Source organism: Microcaecilia unicolor, chromosome 1, assembly GCF_901765095.1.
Source record: "Microcaecilia unicolor chromosome 1, aMicUni1.1, whole genome shotgun sequence".
NCBI classification, from domain to species: domain Eukaryota; kingdom Metazoa; phylum Chordata; class Amphibia; order Gymnophiona; family Siphonopidae; genus Microcaecilia; species Microcaecilia unicolor.
In genome coordinates, this window is record NC_044031.1 from 242,046,088 (window position 1) to 242,067,152 (window position 21,065).

Here is a 21,065-nt window from a genome sequence, read left to right on the forward strand (position 1 = left end):
CTCTTTAATTTTCTCAGGAGTCTCTCATGAGGAACTTTATCAAAAGCTTTGTGAAAATCTACATCAACCGGCTCACCTTTATCCGCATGTTTATTCACACCTTCAAAGAAATTAAGCAAATTGGTGAGGCAAGACTTCCCACGGCTGAACCCATTCTAAGTCTGTCCCATTAAACCATGTTTGTCTATGAGCTCTGTAATTTTATTCTTTATAATAGTTTCTGCTATTTTGCCTGGCACTGATGTCAGGCTTACCAGTCTGTAATTTCCCAGATCACTCCTGGAACCCTTTTTAAAAATTGTCGTCACATTGGCCACCTTCCAGTCTTCAGGTACTGAGGATGATTTTAATGACAGGTTCCATATTTCTAATAGCAGATCAGCAATTTCATGCTTGAGTTCTTTGAGTACCCTTGGATGTTTGCCACCCAGTCCAGGTGATTTACTGCTTTTTAATTTGTTGATTTGGTTCAGTACATCTTCCAGGTTCACCAAGTTTTCTTTCAGTTCCTCCATATCATCACCCTTGAAAATCATTTCTGCTACAGGCAGATATCTTACATATTCTTCCATGAAGACTGAAGCAAAGAATTCATTCTGTTTCTCTCTTAAAGCCTTATCCGCCCTGAGTGCCTTTTTTATTGTTTCGTGATCTAGTGGTCCCACAGATTGCCTTACAGGCTTTCTGCTTGTGATGTACCTGAAAAAGTTGTTAATGTGAGTTTTAGCCTCTTTGGCAAGTTTCTCTTCATATTCTTTTTTAGCCTTTTTTATTAACTCTTTCCATCTGACTTGCCAGTGCTTATGTTGCTTCTTATTTTCTTCATTTGGGTCTTTTTTCCATTCTTTGAAGGACATTGTTTTGGCTGAAATAGCCTCTTTAACTTCACCTTTTAACCGTGCTGGTTGTCATTTTCTCTTCTTTCTACCTTGGTAAAGTCGTGGAATGCATCTGGTCAGGGCTTCCAAGATGGTATTTTCAAAAATTGTCCACATCTGATTTAGTGTCCTAACCTTTGCAGCCGATCCTTTTAGCTTCTTTTTAACCATTTTTCTCATTTTATTATAGTCGCCCTTTTGAAAATTAAATGCACCTATAGTAGATTTCCTTTGTGGGTCCGCCACCTCTTGCACTAAGCCCTGCATGACACCAAGGACCAAATCCAAAATGGCTCCCCCTCTTGTCGGTTCCTGGACCAGTTGCTCCATGAAGCAGTTGTTATTACATCTAGAAATTTTATCTCCCTGGCACTCTCTGATGTAACATTTATCCAGTCAAAATATTGGGGTAATTCAAATCACCCATTATTATAGTGTTGCCCAATTTGCCAGCATTCCTAATTTCTATAAACATTTCTTCATCTGTTCATTCTGTCCCAGTGAACGGTAGTACATCCCTACAAGAATACTTCTTCCCTTCACACATGGAAATTCTATCCATAATGATTCTATGCTGCTATCTGTTTCATTTGGAATGTTTATTTTATTTGACTCAAGTCCCTCTTTAACATATAGTGCAACCCCCCCCCCCCCCCTCTAATTTAATCCTCCCTATCATTGCGATAGTTTGTACCCTGTTAACACAGTGTCTCATTTCCACCAAGTCTCTGAGATGCCTATTATATTATCAATTAGGGCTATATACTTTAACTCTCCCATCTTATTTTTTAGGTGTCTAGCATTTGTATACAGGTATTTCAAATTGTGTTTTTTTTCTTGCATCTACAAGTTGCTTAGAAGATGACGTGGATATTGTTCATCCATTTTCCCGCTCTCTCATTAAGCACATCTGGCCTACTTTCAGCATTGTTACAACCTCTCTACTGGGATTCCCTAAATGTCCTGTTTCAATATTATCCTTCAAGGATACTCCACACTGAACCATGCGCTTCTGGGCAACTGTTGGCTCCCTCCTCCCCTATTCTAGTTTAAAAGCTTCTCTATCTCCTTTTTAAGTTGGTGCCAGGAGCCTGGTTCCATCCCATGATCCCAAAGTGCACTCCATGGTGTCCAGCATATCTCTCCTTCCCTCCCTCCCAACATCCCCCTCCTGATCTCCAGCATCTCTGTCCTCCCCCCTCCCAGTCCCTCCCCATAGTCTCTAGCATCTCTGTCCTTCCCTCCTCAGTCCCCCCCATAGTCTCTAGCATCTCTGTCTTCCCCCCTCAGTCTCCCCCCATTGTCTCTAGCATCTTTGTCCTTCCCCTCCTCAGTCTACCCCCATAGTCTCTAGCATCTCTGTCCTCCCCCCCCCCTCAGTCTGCCCCCATAGTCTCTAGCATCTTTGTCCTTCCCCCCCCTCAGTCTCCCCATAGTCTCTAGCATCTCTGTCCTTCTCATCATCTCAACCCCCCATAGTCTCTAGCATCTCTGTCCTTCTCTCCATCTGAACCTCCCTATAGTCTCCAGCATTTCTATCTTTTTCTCCATCTCATCCCCCCCATAGTGTCTAGCATCTCTGTCCTTTTCTCCATCGCAACCACCCCATAGTCTCCAGTATCTCTGTCCTTCTCTCCATCTCAACCCCCCCTGCCCCCCATAGTCTCCAGTATATCTGACCTTCCCTCCATCTTAAAGCTCCCCATAAACTCTAGCATCTCTCTCTCTTGTACTAGTCGCCAATATGTGATCTTCTGAAGTCATTTGGTGTGTCCTATCAGGTTTTCACAGGTGACATTTGTTTTGGGGGGATTTTTTTTTTAACCATTATGAGGATCAGTTCCTGAGATGATAACCCAGTTGCAGAATATTTTTACTCAAATAAATTGATGGATGTCTGTGAACCGTTTAGTTCTAAGTGTTGCTAAGACTGAGATTTTATTAGTAGCAGTAGATTTTCTTAGAGAATTCCCTTCTGAAATTTCTTACGCTGATACTGTTATTCCAGTTGTTCGGGTGGTGACGAATTTGGGAGTTTTGTTTGATTCAGCATTGTCCTTCAGGTCCCAAATTCAGTCATTTGTGAAGAAGTCTTACTTTAAGTTGAGGCTCTTGAGTAAATTAAGGCCATTAATTTCTCAAACAGGTTTTCAAAAGGTATTGCAGAGCCTGGTACTGTCAGGACTCTATTATTGCAACATTGGGTATGTTTGGTTACCAGCAGCTTGTATTCAGTTGTTGCAAATTTTCCAAAATTCTACTATTCGTATGTTATATAAACTGGCTAAGTGATCATGTTTCTCCTTTTCCTAGGAATTGCAGTGGTTGCCTGTAGTAGGCAGGATTAGGTTTAAATTGCTGATTCTAATTGATCGGAGCTTATATCAGGAGTCACAATATTTGACTGAATGTTTACATTGGTCTAAACTAGCACACGCGCTTCACTCAGAAGTTTCTTGTATGTTAGAAGTACCAGACTTTCGGTTTTTTTGACTTGAACTTACGAGGAGGATGATTTTTTTTCTGTTGCTGTTCCTGTTGATTGGAACAAATTGCCACCTCTCCTCAGGAAACACAAGAGCTACAAAGCATTCAAAAAATTGTTGAAGTAAAACTTGTTAGAGCATGTAGCCTTGCGCTCCTGGGAACAGTGACTGCTCTCAGTGATGATTGAATTTGTAGCTTGGCTGGCTATTATAGTTGTATACAATACAATGTTTATTGATTTATATGTTTTATGGTTGTGTGTTTGTAATCTGCCCTGGGTAAGGTCAGAATATAAATTTTAATAAATTAAATGAAATCCCTTCCCTCTCCCAATTCCCCAGTATTTCTCTCTTTCCTTACTTCCCTTCCCCACCCCCAAGGCATGTAACATCTCTCCCCTCCCCTTTGCCCTATCCCCTCCAGCATTTTTATCCTTTCCTTCTTCCTTACCCCCTCCCGCCCATAGTGTCCAGCATTCCTCCCCCTTCAGCATCTCTCTCCTTCTCTACCACCCCACCACAGTCAGACATTTATTCCCTTTTCTCGCTCCCCAAGAGCTATGAATCTATCGACTGCATAAATGGCATTGCCTGGCCGGCTGGGGTAGGGCCTTGAGCATTTGCACATGCTCAAGGCCTGCCAGTTCCTGTTGCCTCTTATGCATCTGATGGTCACCACCCTGGGGGAGTGAAGAAAGGAAATCACCTCACAGTGAGAGAGGCAGAGAAAAACAATTTTGGGGGTGCCATGGTGTCTGGCTCCCCTTATTCTGATGCCTTATGTCTCACCTTGTGTAACCCTCACTACCCAGGAGGACAATCAGCTGCCCCCCAGTCTTGTACCCCAGCTAGCCAGCCACCTCTCCCCCCAGGTTTGTACCCCAGTCAGCCACCTCCTCTCCCCACCCTTGTACTCCAGCCAGCCAGCCACCTACCTCCCCTCCCCAGCTTGTACCCCACCAATCCAGGCAGCTGCCACTCCCCCCATTCCTATCCCTAGCAAGGCAGCCAGCCTCTCTCCTCTCCTTCCAGCCCTCAAAGCTACCTTCTACTTTGCTGCCTGTGGCTGCTGTCGGTAGCAAGAACTTCCTCTTCTGTCCATCGCAGAGCTCTGCGAGAGTCTAAGCCACTACTACAGGAACTGTTACGCTGGACTCGCGAGATATTTCAGATGTGTGTTGAAAGAAAAACACTGATTAGTCCTAGATTTTGTTCATAATGTTGCAAATTTTTGCCACGGTTATTATTCTTTTTAACATTTTAAATATAAAATTAAAATAAAGTTAAAATGGAATTTTTTAGATGGAAGCAAGCTGTAGGGCAGCTAACATGTATTTATGGTATTTAGTATAAAAACAAAGAAGTTTAATATTAGCTTAACATGTTTAAAACACGTCTAAGGGGTCCTCTTACTAAGCTATGGTAAAAAGGACCCTGCGCTAGCGGCCCTTTTTACCGCAGCGGGTAAAAATGTCTGAAAATAGCCATGGCCGTGCAGTAAGATTGCTCTTACCGCATGGCCATACGAGAGGGAGCACGTACCACCACCTAGTAAGGTGGCGGCAAGTGTTTCTGCGCTAACCCAGCGGTAACCGGGTACCGCATAGCTCTAGAAAATAGCCAGCTATTTTCCATAGGGCGGCAAATGGCTCGCTGGGGCTAGAACTACCACTGGCACCTGCGTTTGGCCATTGGTAGCTCCAAATTAGAATGTTGTAAGCCTGCGTAGGGCTTACTGCCGCTTTGCGAAAGGGCCTTTATGTGTATAGCTCCTAAAGCAAATGAAAGCAGGCTCCGGATTGGCTGCACAAGTCAGAGAGAGAAGGTTGAGCTGACAGATTTTTATTCCTGTGTTAAAGCATCTGTTAGGCAGTTGGGACCAGAGCAGTGATGTGAAAGGGTGCTTGTTCTGTGTGACGTTCTTTCAGGAAAAAGAAAAATAGATATTACTGATAAATTTGATACTAGAACAGGTAGAAAGTATGTGGTGATGTAAGAGAGCTATTGTAGTAGAAGAACATGCAAGGTTCCATGTTAGGAATCACCGACCAAGAAAGGGATCTAGGTGTCATTGATGATACGTTGAAACCTTCTGCTCAGTATGCGGCAGCGGCTAAGAAACCAAATAGAATATTAATTGTTATTAGGAAAGGAATGGAAAACAAAAATGAGGACATTATAATGTCCATGTATCACACCATGGTGTACCGCACCTCAAATATTGTGTTAAATTCTGGTCACCGCATCTCAACAAGATATAGTGGAATTAGAAAACGTGCAGAGAAGGGCGACGAAAATAATAAAAGGGATGGGATGACTTCCCTATGAGGAAAGGCTGAAGCATCAAGGGCTCTTCGGCTTGGAGAAAAGACAGCTGAGGGGAGATATGGTAGAGGTCTGTAAAATAATGAGTGGAGTGGAAAGGGTAGGCGTGAAGTGTCTGTTTACTCTTTCCAAAAATACTAGGACTAGGGGCATTCAATGAAGCTACAAAATAGTAAATTTAAAACGAATTGGAAAAAACTTTTCTTCACTCAACATGTAATTAAACTCTGGAATTTGTTGCCAGAGAATGTGATAAAGGCAGTTAGCTTAGTGGGGTTTAAAAAAGGTTTGGATGGCTTCCTAAAGGAAAAATCCATAGACTATTATTAAAATGGACTTTCTGGGATAAGCAGCATAAAATATTTTGTACTTTTTTGGGATCTTGCCAGGTATTAGAAATGTTAAGTAGTAGTAGTAGTATTTGTGACCTGGGTTGGCCACTGTTGAAAACAGGATGCTGGGCTTGATGGACCTTTGGTGTGTCCCAGTATGGCAATACTTATGTACTTAATTACATTTAAAGTAAAATGGAAGTTTGTCTAAACCTTAAGTGTGTTTGGAAGAAAGCTGTGAATGAAGAGTTAGAGCCCTGTTTACTATCGCATAATACCATGTAGAAGCCCATAATATTCCTATGGGTGTCTACTTAGCGCACACTAAAAACACTAGCACACCTTAGTAAACAGGGCCCTTAATTAGTTAAAATTATATATTTAGAGAAGGAAACAATGAAAAAGGTAGTTTGAATTTTGACCACAGCTGGATTTAAAAGATATATTGTTTTCTTTGGACAGTTAATGATTCAGAAGCAGATAAAATAGTGAAGGGGGTCTTTTACTAAAGCTTTGCTCAAGTTCTCTCAAGCAGGGCTCATAGGAATAAAGTGGGCCCTGCTGTAGCTAACTCGAGCTAAGCTTTAGTAAAAGACCCCCTGAGAGTGGTTCTGACTGGAACAAGTCAGAATTATTTAACTGCCTTCTGAGAATGAAGTTTGATTTTAATACTATTGAGGAAACTACACTTCTCCTTTCTTCCTCAAAATGTACCACCTGTTCCTCTGATCCCATTCCCACCCACCTTCTTAATGCCATCTCTCCTACTCTTATTCCTTTTATCTGTCACATTCTCAACCTCTCACTTTCCACTGCGACTGTCCCTGCTGCCTTTAAAAATGCTGTGGTCACACCTCTCCTTAAGAAGCCTTCACTTGACCCTACTTGTCCCTCTAATTACCGACCCATCTCCCTCCTTCCTTTTCTCTCCAAATTACTTGAGCGTGCTGTTCACCGCCGCTGCCTTGATTTCCTCTCCTCACATGCTATTCTTGACCCATTACAATCTGGCTTTCGCCCTCTCCACTCAACCGAAACTGCGCTTACTAAAGTCTCCAATGACCTATTACTGGCTAAATCCAGAGGTCAATATTCCATCCTCATTCTTCTTTATCTTTCCGCTGCTTTTGACACTGTCGATCACAGCATACTTCTCGATACCCTGTCCTCACTTGGATTCCAGGGCTCTGTCCTTTCCTGGTTCTCTTCCTACCTCTCCCTCCGCACCTTTAGTGTTCACTCTGGTGGATCCTCTTCTACTTCTATCCCTCTGCCTGTCGGCGTACCTCAGGGTTCTGTTCTTGGTCCCCTCCTCTTTTCTATCTATACTTCTTCCCTTGGTTCACTAATCTCATCCCATGGCTTTTCCTACCATCTCTATGCTGATGACTCCCAAATCTACCTTTCTACCCCTGATATCTCACCTTGCATCCAAACCAAAGTTTCAGCGTGCTTGTCTGACATTGCTGTCTGGATGTCTCACACCACCTGAAATTAAATATGACCAAAACCGAGCTTCTCATTTCCCCCCCCAAACCCACCTCCCCGCTCCCCCCATTTTCTATTTCTGTTGATGGCTCTCTCATTCTCCCTGTCTCCTCAGCTCGAAACCTTGGGGTCATCTTTGACTCTTCTCTCTCCTTCTCTGCTCATATCCAGCAGACCGCCAAGACCTGTCGTTTCTTTCTTTACAACATCCGTAAATCCGCCCCTTTCTTTCCGAGCACTCTACCAAAACCCTCATCCACACCCTTGTCACCTCTCGTTTAGACTACTGCAATCTGCTTCTTGCTGGCCTCCCACTTAGTCACCTCTCCCCTCTCCAGTCGGTTCAAAACTCTGCTGCCCGTCTCATCTTCCGCCAGGGTCGCTTTACTCATACTACCCCTCTCCTCAAGACCCTTCACTGGCTCCCTATCCGTTTTCGCATCCTGTTCAAACTTCTTCTACTAACCTATAAATGTATTCACTCTGCTGCTCCCCAGTATCTCTCCACACTCGTCCTTCCTTACACCCCTTCCCGTGCACTCCGCTCCATGGATAAATCCTTCTTATCTGTTCCCTTCTCCACTACTGCCAACTCCAGACTTCGCGCCTTCTGTCTCGCTGCACCCTACGCCTGGAATAAACTTCCTGAGCCCCTACGTCTTGCCCTATCCTTGGCCACCTTTAAATCTAGACTGAAAGCCCACCTCTTTAACATTGCTTTTGACTCGTAACCACTTGTAACCACTCACCTCCACCTACCCTCCTCTCTTCCTTCCCGTTCACATTAATTGATTTGATTTGCTTACTTTATTTTTTTTTTGTCTATTAGATTGTAAGCTCTTTGAGCAGGGACTGTCTTTCTTCTATGTTTGTGCAGCGCTGCGTATGCCTTGTAGTGCTATAGAAATGCTAAATAGTAGTAATAGTAGTAGTAGTTTATCCCACGCATTTTTGAATTTCGTTACCGTTTTCATCTCCACCACCTCCCGCAGGAGAGCATTCCAAGTATCCACCACTCTCTCCGTGAAAAAATACTTACTGACATTTTTCTTGAGTCTGCCCCCAGATGAATAAAACCCTTGCAAGATAATTTGAAGTTATATAGTAACTTTACTGAGGAAGCATCTGCAAAATATTCTGAACAAGATACTGATATTTCTTCTATTGAGGAAAATCTTGAAAAGGTTGAAGTATGCCAATCTGCAATTGTGGCTTCTACTAAGGATAACCTGTCGATTCATCTTCAGATGGAGGCATTGGAGAATGCTTCAAGGGCAGTCGATTTGCAGCTGCTAAATTTCCCTGTGACTCATTAGATGTATTTCAAGGAAATTCTATAGCTTACCTTGGATAATGGTGTAATCATAAATTCCTATTATCTTCCTAAAGATTCTAGCTAATCAAGACGGGGACATGGACAATTTAAATTCTCCAGATAGCCTTGATCTAACTAAGTTCTTAGAGATTGCTCAAGATTTTAGATTGTAAGCTCTTCTGAGCAGGGACTGTCCTTATTTGTTAATTTGTACAGCGCTGCGTAACCCTAGTAGCGCTCTAGAAATGTTAAGTAGTAGTAGTAGTAATTGACCAAAGGGATTGAAACTGAGAATTTATGTTAAAGAATTCTCTCAAAAAAATTAACTCCAAAAAGGCTTCTGTTTTAAATATGGGAAGAAGCCAGTAGTGACTATTTTAAGTAGCAGTTTCAAATAATTTTCTTAGACTGCTGTAAGGAGTCACTATAAGAAGGAAACCATATTAAAGTGTTCAGGAGCTTGAACCAGCTGTGATTTTAAAGTAGCTTAAATAAATACTTGCAAGAAGCCAGTGACTCAGATATAAGAGCACTGACTAAAAATTTAAACAGCTTATAATAGCTGAAGTGCTTGGATATCCATAATTAAAGAAGCATTTGAGAACAACTCTGCTCTTAACCTAAAGAGTTCCTCAGGAGAATAGTTTTATATCTCAGGCTGAGTATCCATTTTCTTCAGCCTGCTTATAAAATATTTTTTCAGTTCTTGTATCAAAATTTAATTAAGGGGTCCTTTTAAACTGTACAGCGCTGCGTAACCCTAGTAGCACTTTAGAAATGTTAAGTAGTAGTAGTACAAAGGTGCACTGAAAAATGGCCTGCGGTAGTGTAGATGCATGTTTTGGGCGTGCGCAGAATTATTTTTCAGTGCACCTACCAAAAAATTCCTTTTTAAATATTTTGACAGAAATGGACGTGTGGCAAAATGAAAATTGCTGTGCGTCCATTTTGGGTCTGAGACTTTACCGCCAGCCATTGACCTAGCGGTAAAGTCTTACGCAGTAACCGGGCGGTAATGACCTACGTGTGCCAAATGCCACTTGGCACGCATCCGATGCGTGCGGCAGAAAATAAAAATGATTTTTCAGCCATGCGTATCAGCCGCGCACCAAATATGAAATTACCACAAGAGCCATGCAGTATGTGCAGTAACTCTATTTTGATGTGTGTTGGGTGCACATAGACGCTTACGTGGCTTAGTAAAAGGGCCCTTCAAAGAGGTTACGGTGTTTATTGATCTTATTTGGTTAAAGCTGAATGGAGTGTGTGCTTGCAGTCTTCTGAAGTGCTGAAGACTAGAAAGGGGTGCTGGTCCACTAAATATTGATTGCCAGTAATAAAACCAAGCAGCACTATTCATAAACTTTTATTGAAGGTAGATTCTTCAGTCAGGGGTCCAGGATTATCTTTTTCTTTTCTGGCTTGTAGTACAGTAATGAAAGGACAGGACAGGGATTCTTTTCCTGTTTTTTTTAATTTATTTTTTATTTTATAAATCTAGGGAGATAGGTTCAACGGCATCCTGGTATAGAGAAGTCATACCTGCTTGTCATCAGTCAAGACAGATAGAGAAATAGCCAAGGGAGCTGGAAAATCAAAGATAAGTTGGAAATGAAAGTTCACACAAGAACATTTGCCATTTGCCATCATCTACACATATAAGAGAGTAGACGTTTAATCTAAACACCTGAAATATTCAAAACCAAATAGGAATATACTTACCTGAGACAATGTCCTTAAAGGGTACCCATAAAGAGGAAATTATTTTAAGAAAAAGTATCAAGTTCTTGGCACAATTGCTCAAAGTATTTACATGCTGAAAACACAAAGAATGCCACTTGGCACGCATATCTCGGTAAATGAAAGCATTTTGATTGAAGATACTTGTACCTGGTTGTTACTGTAAAAAAAGAATGCAATTTTTAAATTATACTGGATGTTAAAGGGTTTGTTTGTTTGTTTTAAGGTTTTTATAGATTTTTAAAAGGAGTTAACTGAAATTTTAGGGTGCTGTTTACAAAGGCACGCTAACCACGTAGACGCCGATAGGAATATTATGGGCATCTACATGGTTGGCGCGTGCTGAAAACGCTAGCACACCTTTGTAAGCAGGGCCCTTAATTTGTTAAATTAAGATCGCTAAGTGCAATATACATCCTTCTGCACAAATTTACTATAATGTTACATTTATTTACTGCCATCCTCTGTAACACATCTAAGAAAATCATGTAACCCTTGCTGATTTTCCTATTTTAAATACTTGAATTATTTTCCTTTGTATTGGAGACAACCCATCTGAATTTGGTCAGTTTTTATCTATTTACTACTACTGCTGCTACTGAGTATTTCTATAGCGCTACTAGCCATACGCAGTGTTGTACACATTATATGCAGGTACTTTGTCCATAGAGGGCTCACAGTCTAAGTTTTTGTACCTGGGGAGAGTTAATTGACTTGCCCAAGGTCACAAGGAGCTGCAGTGGGAATCGAATCCAGGTTGGCAGGATCCATGTGTGTACTACCCATGCACTTTAAAAATATATATTTTTTGGCTCGGGGGGCTTGTATGGGGAGTGGAAGGTAGTTGTATACTGCAGTAATCAGAGTAGGTGTAGTGCATTGGTCCCTATCATCTACAAAATAGGTGGCGATAGGGGCTCACACACTAATGGGAACATCAGCCTGTGGCCATTATTGAAAAAAAAATCAGAAAATAGGCCATTTTACCCCAGTGGTAAAAATGGCCTTAGCACATGGGAGTGACCTGTGTAAGGGCACACTAAGACCACTTTTTACCACTGCTTGGTATGTAATTACTATAACAGTGCAGTATATCTATAGAATATACAGTATAATACCATAAGAATCGGTGTGACAATATACCGGTAGAAGATAAATGCTAATTTGCAGTTAAAATATTTAAGAGTAGTATAAATTAGAAAGAAAGAATTTGAATTTTCTTCTTAAGGAAAATTCTGTAGACTCAAAAAAATCTGTGATTTTTACCTGTTCAAATGATAGTGTAAAGGAAAAATGCTGAGAGCAGCACACTCATGGAGGGAGGGGAATAACACATGTTGACTCTATTGTATTTGGCTTTGAGACAGAATAATCGGAGAAAAGGTTTTCTGAGTCTTTCTCACTAAAATGAAGTGACAGTAGGAGATTATAAGTACTGTACTACTGTCAAACTAAGTCATTATTTTGCTGTTCTGATTTGGTGCTATGACTGCAAACAGGTGTCGGTTCAGTCAGATGTTGCATCCCATCTTTGAAGAAGCCTCCAACGTTATTAAAGAAGAATACCCAGAGAAAAATCAAGTTGTGTTTGCCAGGGTAGATTGTGATCAGCACTGTAAGTAACTGAAGTAGAAGGAAACTAAATTGTTCACTTTCCATGTGCATGCTGTGATTTATATGATGAAGGCAATTTTCAAAGACATTTACCCAGGAAAATAAGCTGTCTAAACATTGTAAACATCAGTCTGGCTAAAAGTATGCACAAGGATCCATAGTATGCGCATGCATACTTGTTGGCCATATTGGTGGGAGACATTCTTTGGGGGTTTTGAGATGTTTTCAAAAGTAACGCATATAGTTTGAAGTTTCAGCATTGATTGTACATCAGGGCTTGACAAATCCCAGGTCACCATGACACCCAGAATTTGCATCCAGGCACCCGGGATTTCATACTTTTTTTTGTCCTACCGCAGCACTGCCTGAAACTGTTTTTCTGCACCCTGCATGATGATCGGGCTCTCCATATACCTGAGTCGTGCAGTGCAGGGATTATGAAAGTCTCGTGGGAATTGAAACCGTGAGACGTCCCCAACTTCCTACACTATGTGGCTCAAATATATGGAGAGCCCAATCACCATTCATGTTGAAGTGAAGTAGTTTCAGGCAGCACTATGAATAATGAGTGAAGGCTGGGGAGAAGGCTGGGGGGAAGAAGACTGGAGGGGGGCACGAGAGAGGCTGGGGGAAGAAGGCTGGAAAGGGGCATGAAAGAGACTGGGGGAAGACTGGAGAGGGGCGCGAGAGACGGGAAGGCTGAGAGGGGCGCGAGAGAGACAGACTGAGTGAAGGATATGGGCCTATGAGAGGGAGAGAGAGAAACTGAGAGAAGACTTTGGGATGGAGATATCAGAGAAGGTTCAAAGAAGAGCGACTAAAATGATAAAGGGGATGGAACTCCTCTCGTATGAGGAAAGGCTAAAGAGGGTTAGGGCTCTTCAGCTTGGAAAAGAGACAGATGAGGGGAGATATGATTGAGGTCTACAAAATCCTGAGTGGTGTAGAACAAGTAGATGTAAATCGATTTTTTACTTGTTTCAAAGTACAAAGACTAGGGAACACTCAAGGAAGTTACATGGAAATATTTAAAAAACAAAAGGGAGGGAATATTTTTTCACTCAACGAATAGTTAAGCTCTGGAACTCTTTGCTGGAGGAGGTGATAACAGTGGTTAGCATATCTGGGTTTTAAAAAAGGTTTGGACAAATTCCTGGAGGAAAAGTCCATAGTCTGCTACTGAGACAGACATGGGAATCATCTGCTTGCCCTGGGATTTGTAGTATGGAGTGTTACCACAATTTGGGTTTCTGCCAGATACTTGTTGACCTGGCTTGGCTACTGTTTGGAAAACAGGATACTGGACTAGATAGACCATTGGTCTGACCCAGTATGGCTACTCTTGTCTTCCTCTCTTCAATAGTCCCTTTCCCTATGTGTCCTTCTGTCTGTCCTACCCTTATCCTTATTGGTTCTGTGTGTCTGTCCTGATTTAGATTGTAAGCTCTTTAGAGCAGGGACTGTCTTTTCTTTCTTCATGTTCAATTGTGAAGCGCTGCGTACGACTGGTAGCGCTATAGAAATGATTTATAGTAGTAGTAGTAGTAGTCTTATGTTCTTATGTAGACACAGACAGACTGGGTGAAGGCTGTGGGATGGGAGTATGAGAGAGAAACTGATGGAGACACAGGCTATGATGATAGGTGAAACAAAGAGGTAATTGTCTCTTATCCCAGTCGTCAGGACACACCTAGCCAGTCAGGTTTTCAGGATACCCACAATGAATATGTATGAGATAAATTGTGTACAATGGAGGTAGAGGTAGGGCATGCAAATCTCTCATGACGCGGAACCCTTTTGTGCATTAGACGCTGATTAACGTGCACGCTAAACCGGCTACAACCAGTCTAAATCAAACTTTACAAGCTTTGCGCATTGGGGCCTATGTGGGCTACTTTAAAGACTAGGACAATATAAAACTGAGCAGCCCTAAGCTTCGGAGTCACTCGTGTTCCTGATTCAGTCCTGCTTATTGACAGAAAAAAGCAATGTTGGTTATCTGTACAGATGTTTCCAATAGACAGCAGGATTGATAAGGCACAGAATCCCACCTAACTTCCCAGGAGTTGTTTGACCTTCTATACCTTTAGCACTAACTGAGGACATGAGGAAACTTCAATGCCTGGGCCAGGCCACACATAACTCAGTTTTTCACCAAGTTCTGAGCTGTGGGAGAGCAAAAAATGGAAGAATGATATAACTGAAGATAGTAAGAAACAGCATAAGGATTGGCAATTCAAATGCAAAGCACTGATAAGGAAGGCAAAGAGAGACTTTGAAAAGAAGATTGCCTTGGAAACACATAATAAAATGTTTTTTAGGTATATTAGAAGTAAAAAAAAAACAGGGGAGGAAGTGACATCATCCAGCTGAATGGCTGTATAGTTCCCGAGCTCCTTCCTGCCCTCTTTATTTTTGTTACCATAAGCACTCCCGACTCTATTTTTTGCTTATCTATGCTTGATGGAATCAGGTTAAACCCTGATGGTGAGCACTAGCTGACGTTTGGACCTTCAGATCTTTGCTTATACTCCAGAGTGTTTGTCAAGCCACATGACAGAGCAAATGGCGACAGTGTTTTTAGAGTTGTGACTGGATGAAACTGGCAGTAGTGTACTAGATCACATTGAGGACTCTATTGTACAACAGCCTCCTGCTACTAATTGATGATATGAGCCAGCGGCTAAATGAATTTGTGGAACACATCATTACTCATTATCAGGATGCGCTCAATCTTCAAAAAAGATGTGACAGCCATGATGCAAAGTACAAGGAACTTCTTCTTAAAGTAGAAGATGGCGAGAATCGGGCACGCCGGAATAATTTATGGGCACGAGGTGTACTGGATGATGCCCAAGGTGAGGACGTGACTGCCTGATCTGTAACCTGTTTTTACATGTGGCACATCCAGACTTGGAATAGCAACCATTTGAGTTTGAGTGAGTGCATCATGCCCTGGGGCCACGCTGGTCCGATATAATCGCATGTTTCCTTTGCTTTCCTCAAAAAGAATGTACAGTGGGGGAAATAAGTATTTGATCCCTTGCTGATTTTGTAAGTTTGCCCACTGACAAAGACATGAGCAGCCCATAATTGAAGGGTAGGTTATTGGTAACAGTGAGAGATAGCACATCACAAATTAAATCCGGAAAATCACATTGTGGAAAGTATATGAATTTATTTGCATTCTGCAGAGGGAAATAAGTATTTGATCCCCCACCAACCAGTAAGAGATCTGGCCCCTACAGACCAGGTAGATGCTCCAAATCAACTCGTTACCTGCATGACAGACAGCTGTCGGCAATGGTCACCTGTATGAAAGACACCTGTCCACAGACTCAGTGAATCAGTCAGACTCTAACCTCTACAAAATGGCCAAGAGCAAGGAGCTGTCTAAGGATGTCAGGGACAAGATCATACACCTGCACAAGGCTGGAATGGGCTACAAAACCATCAGTAAGACGCTGGGCGAGAAGGAGACAACTGTTGGTGCCATAGTAAGAAAATGGAAGAAGTACAAAATGACTGTCAATCGACAAAGATCTGGGGCTCCACGCAAAATCTCACCTCGTGGGGTATCCTTGATCATGAGGAAGGTTAGAAATCAGCCTACAACTACAAGGGGGGAACTTGTCAATGATCTCAAGGCAGCTGGGACCACTGTCACCACGAAAACCATTGGTAACACATTACGACATAACGGATTGCAATCCTGCAGTGCCCGCAAGGTCCCCCTGCTCCGGAAGGCACATGTGACGGCCCGTCTGAAGTTTGCCAGTGAACACCTGGATGATGCCGAGAGTGATTGGGAGAAGGTGCTGTGGTCAGATGAGACAAAAATTGAGCTCTTTGGCATGAACTCAACTCGCCGTGTTTGGAGGAAGAGAAATGCTGCCTATGACCCAAAGAACACCGTCCCCACTGTCAAGCATGGAGGTGGAAATGTTATGTTTTGGGGGTGTTTCTCTGCTAAGGGCACAGGACTACTTCACCGCATCAATGGGAGAATGGATGGGGCCATGTACCGTACAATTCTGAGTGACAACCTCCTTCCCTCCGCCAGGGCCTTAAAAATGGGTCGTGGCTGGGTCTTCCAGCACGACAATGACCCAAAACATACAGCCAAGGCAACAAAGGAGTGGCTCAGGAAGAAGCACATTAGGGTCATGGAGTGGCCTAGCCAGTCACCAGACCTTAATCCCATTGAAAACTTATGGAGGGAGCTGAAGCTGCGAGTTGCCAAGCGACAGCCCAGAACTCTTAATGATTTAGAGATGATCTGCAAAGAGGAGTGGACCAAAATTCCTCCTGACATGTGTGCAAACCTCATCATCAACTACAGAAGACGTCTGACCGCTGTGCTTGCCAACAAGGGTTTTGCCACCAAGTATTAGGTCTTGTTTGCCAGAGGGATCAAATACTTATTTCCCTCTGCAGAATGCAAATAAATTCATATACTTTCCACAATGTGATTTTCCGGATTTAATTTGTGATGTGCTATCTCTCACTGTTACCAATAACCTACCCTTCAATTATGGGCTGCTCATGTCTTTGTCAGTGGGCAAACTTACAAAATCAGCAAGGGATCAAATACTTATTTCCCCCACTGTATGTTCCAAGCAGCCCATCAAGTGGGGCATCTTTTACTGGAGCTAAGGTTGGGCTATTTGCAATCTATTTGTTATTACTTTGCGTCAGAGATGAGAATTCCGGGACACTACACGCTGACTTGCGCTACATAAGCTTCGATACCGATGGCATTACCCTTTTGGCCTCCCTTTGTGATCAATAATAAACTATCTAAAGTAATGCAACCTGTGGAGACACAACACATTTTACAAGAGGCTAACTTATGGTTGGATGACCCGCCATGACCTCGACGTGACCAATCTATGTTTCGGATGCCTACTGGCCAGCAATGGCATCATGTTGATCAAAAGTGGTGATTGCAGCGTCAGTCGGATACCTCTTCATCTAATGCTACTCCATCTGACTGAGTTGTGAAGCCTTGAGACCGGTCTCCTTTCATTAATTGCATTCTCTCCACTGGCTCTATATGTTAAAGATGTGCCATACATAGGTGGAGTGTATGGTGGAGCCTTAGTCTCCATTAATTTATTTTATGATCTGGAGTGCAGCTTTACATTATTGACAACACTATTACTGAATTTCATATTGCTGGATTAGCTTGTTATTACCTGTCTTATCAATGCTATTGACTTTTACATTTTGGTCTTTCGGGTTCATTGTAGCAGCAGCGGGTTGTGGGACTGGGAAGATGGGGTTGCTGACTTCCTGGCCCAATTTAAAGATGGCCACATCTGTTGAGGGGCTGGTTATGGGGGGGGGGGGGGGGGGGGGTCTTGGGGGAGGGAGGGTAGCACAGAGGATGATCTCTACTAATGTTTTTTTTTAGCGGGTGGCTGTCAGGGAATTTTCTGATAGGAGTGATCACAGTTGGGGAATCTGTTGTTTATTTCAGGGCTCCCTTTCTGTCATTTGAACTTTCTTCTATTTTCTCCTTATAAATCCTCCACAAGTATCAAGTATGGATGTCCATGAATGTCAGAGGTTTAAACTCATTGCAAACACGTCCGCTATACTTTAAGGAAGCTGAACACTTGGGTTTGTACAGGAGACATATTTGCTCCTTGAACATGAACATTTGTCAGTTAACGATCAGGCAGAGATTAAAAAGGTGTTTCCCTTTAGATGGGCTACCCACCATATTCGATATTTCTCCGAGGACAAGCAGGCTGCTTGTTCTCACGACTGGGTTGACGTCCACGGCAGCCCCCACCAACCGGAACAAAACTTTGCGGCGGTCCCGCACACAGGGTACGCCCACCGCGCATGCGCGGCCGTCTTCCCGCCCGTGCGCGACCATTCCCGCTCAGTCTTTTCTTTTCCGCGCTGGAGAGAGCCGCATTCGTCTCTCTCTCTGTCAGCCCCGGAAACCGGATCGCGCTTTCGCCGCGAGTTTTTTTTCTCCTTTGTTGTTCTCCGTTTTCTATTTTATTTTGTCTAAAAAAAAAAAAAACCTCAGAACTTTGTTTTTCCCTCGTCTTTTAGCGGGGGCGTCTCGTTGCGGCCTTGTGGCCGCGCAGTCGATTTATTTTCGAGGTGTGAATTTTACCGCCACCATCGACGACTTTGACTTCGCTGACGCGATTTTTCCGTCGATGTCCTCGAAGGTCCCGAGTGGATTTAAAAAGTGTGGTCGGTGCGGCCGGCATATCTCGCAGACCGACACTCACGCTTGGTGCCTCCAGTGCCTCGGGCCGGAGCACTATACCAAGACGTGTACCTTGTGTCTCGGTCTCCGGAAACGGACACAGGTAGCGAGGCAAGTTCTACGGGACCTTCTTTTTGGAACTTGCGCCGGCCCCTCGACGTCGACTTCGACGGCATCGGTATCGACGGCCGGATCTTCGGTACCGGTACCAATGTCCACAAAATCGGCACCGACGGCACCGACCCCAGGAGCACAGGTCCCGTCGGCCTGCCAGTCCTCTGGAGACGGCAGGGGTGAGAGGCCGCGTGGGCAATCGGCCCCGGTCACTCCCTCTACCCAGGGCCCTCGGGACCGAACCCTGTCGGACCCGATCCCTCGAGGCCGAGGGGGATCTACTTCCTCCTCTTCTGTTCCACCAAGCGCCGATGACGGGCACCGTAAAAAGGCAAAGAAGCACCGTCATCGGTCGCCCACGGCGCATCAGGCTCCCGGCGCCAGGGATGATTCGACGCCGAGGAAGCGGCAGCACTGAGAGGAGAGGTCCCCCTCGGTGGTAGAGGTATCGTCACGCCAGGGTGCCAGCACTTCGGTGCCGTCTCCTGGACCCGACCAGCTTCCGGCACCGACACCTCTACCGGCCCCCTCGCCTTTCCCGGCTGCGGGCTTAGACGAGTGCCTCTGAGCCATCCTTCCGGGGATCCTGGAAGGGCTGATGCGCCAGACTGTGCCGGCGCCGGAGGTGCTTGCGCCCTCGGCGCCGTTGATGGAGGCGCCGGCGTGCTCTAGCCCGGTGCCGAGGCCTTCGACGCCGCTTGCAGCGCCGTTCTCGACCACCACGCAGGTGGAGTCGACGTCGATGGAGGGAGCTTCATCCCCACCAGCGCGGGAGGTCCACCGCTCGACGACGTCACCGAGGCCCTCGTTGCCTCGACGTCGAGCCGGGCCCGGTTGAGGACTGAGCTGCAGGAGCTCATGTCCGACACCGAGGAAGAGGCCTCGTGGGGGGAGGAGGAGGACCCCAGATATTTCTCCTCAGAGGAGTCTGTGGGCCTTCCCTCCGACCCCACTCCTTCACCAGAGAGAAAGCTCTCGCCACCTGAGAGCCTCTCCTTTGCCTCCTTTGTCAGGGATATGTCTATTTGCATTCCCTTCCCCGTGGTCTCTGTGGATGAGCCGAGGGCTGAGATGCTCGAGGTCCTCGACTATCCATCACCACCTAGAGAGTCCTCCACGGTGCCGTTGCACAATGTCCTCAAAGAGACACTGCTTCGGAACTGGTTGAGACCATTATCTAATCCCACCATCCCCAAGAAAGCGGAGTCCCAGTACAGGATCCACTCGGACCCAGAGTTGATTGGCCTCAATTGCCTCATGACTCGGCGGTCGTGGACTCTGCTCTCAAGAGGGCACGGAGTTCGAGGGATACCGCTTCGGCGCCCCCGGGGCGGGAGTCTCGCACTCTGGACTCGTTTGGGAGGAAGGCCTACCAATCTTCCATGCTCGTGACCCGCATCCAGTCTTACCAGTCTACACGAGCATACACATGCAGAACAATGTGAAGCAACTGGCGGACCTGGTCGATAAGCTCCCACCGGAGCAGTCCAGGCCTTTTCAGGAGGTGGTCAGGCAGCTGAAGGCGTGCAGAAAGTTCCTGTCCAGGGGTATCTATGACACCTGTGACGTGGCATCTCGTGCTGCGGCCCAAGGTATAGTGATGCGCAGGCTCTCATGGCTGCGTGCCTCTGACCTGGACAACCGCACCCAGCAGAGACAGGCCGACGTCCCTTGCCGGGGGGATAACATTTTCGGCGAGAAGGTCGAGCAGTTGGTGGACCAACTACATCAGCGGGAAACCGCTCTCGACAAGCTCTCCCACCGGGCGCCTTCAGCATCCACCTCAGCAGGTGGACATTTTTCCCGGGCCAGGCAGGCTGCGCCCTACGCGTATAACAAGCGTAGGTACACCCAGCCGGCCCGAAGGCCTCATCAGGCACATGGACAGTCCCAGCGCGCTTGTTCCCGTCAACAGCGTGCGCCTAAGCAGCCCCCTGCACCTCCACAGCAAAAGCCGGGGACGGGCTTTTGACTGGATCCACGGGAACATCCACGGGAACATAGCTGCCATCAAAGTGTCCGTACCGGACGATCTGCCAGTCGGGGGGAGGTTAAAATTTTTTCACCAAAGGTGGCCTCTTATAACCTCCGACCAGTGGGTTCTCCAAATAGTGCGGTGCGGATACGCCCTGAATTTGGCCTCCCCTCCACCAAATTGTCCTCCGGGAGCCCAATCCTTCAGCTCCCATCACAAGCAGATACTTGCAGAGGAACTCTCCGCCCTTCTCAGCGCCAATGCGATCGAGCCCATACCACCCAGGCAGGAAGGGCAGGGATTCTATTCCAGGTACTTCCTGGTGGAAAAGAAAACAGGGGGGATGCGCCCCATCCTAGACCTGAGAGGCCTGAACAAATACCTGGTCAAAGAGAAGTTCAGGATGCTTTCCTTGGGCACCCTTCTACCAATGATTCAGAAAAACGATTGGCTATGTTCCCTGGATTTAAAGGACGCATACACTCACATCCCGATACTGCCAGCTCACAAACAGTATCTCAGATTCCGTCTGGGGACACGGCACTTACAGTATTGTGTGCTGC

At 45.0% G+C, this 21,065-nt stretch overlaps 1 protein-coding gene across 1 annotated transcript in view; it reads left to right on the plus strand.

Annotated features, from left to right (window-relative positions):
* Positions 1-21,065, plus strand: part of ERP44 (endoplasmic reticulum protein 44) — a 238,984-nt gene that overhangs the window by 106,010 nt on the left and 111,909 nt on the right. The window contains exon 4 of the mRNA XM_030205130.1: positions 12,064-12,179. Coding sequence (XP_030060990.1) covers positions 12,064-12,179 — 116 coding nt within the window. The remainder of the gene's footprint in view (positions 1-12,063; positions 12,180-21,065) is intronic.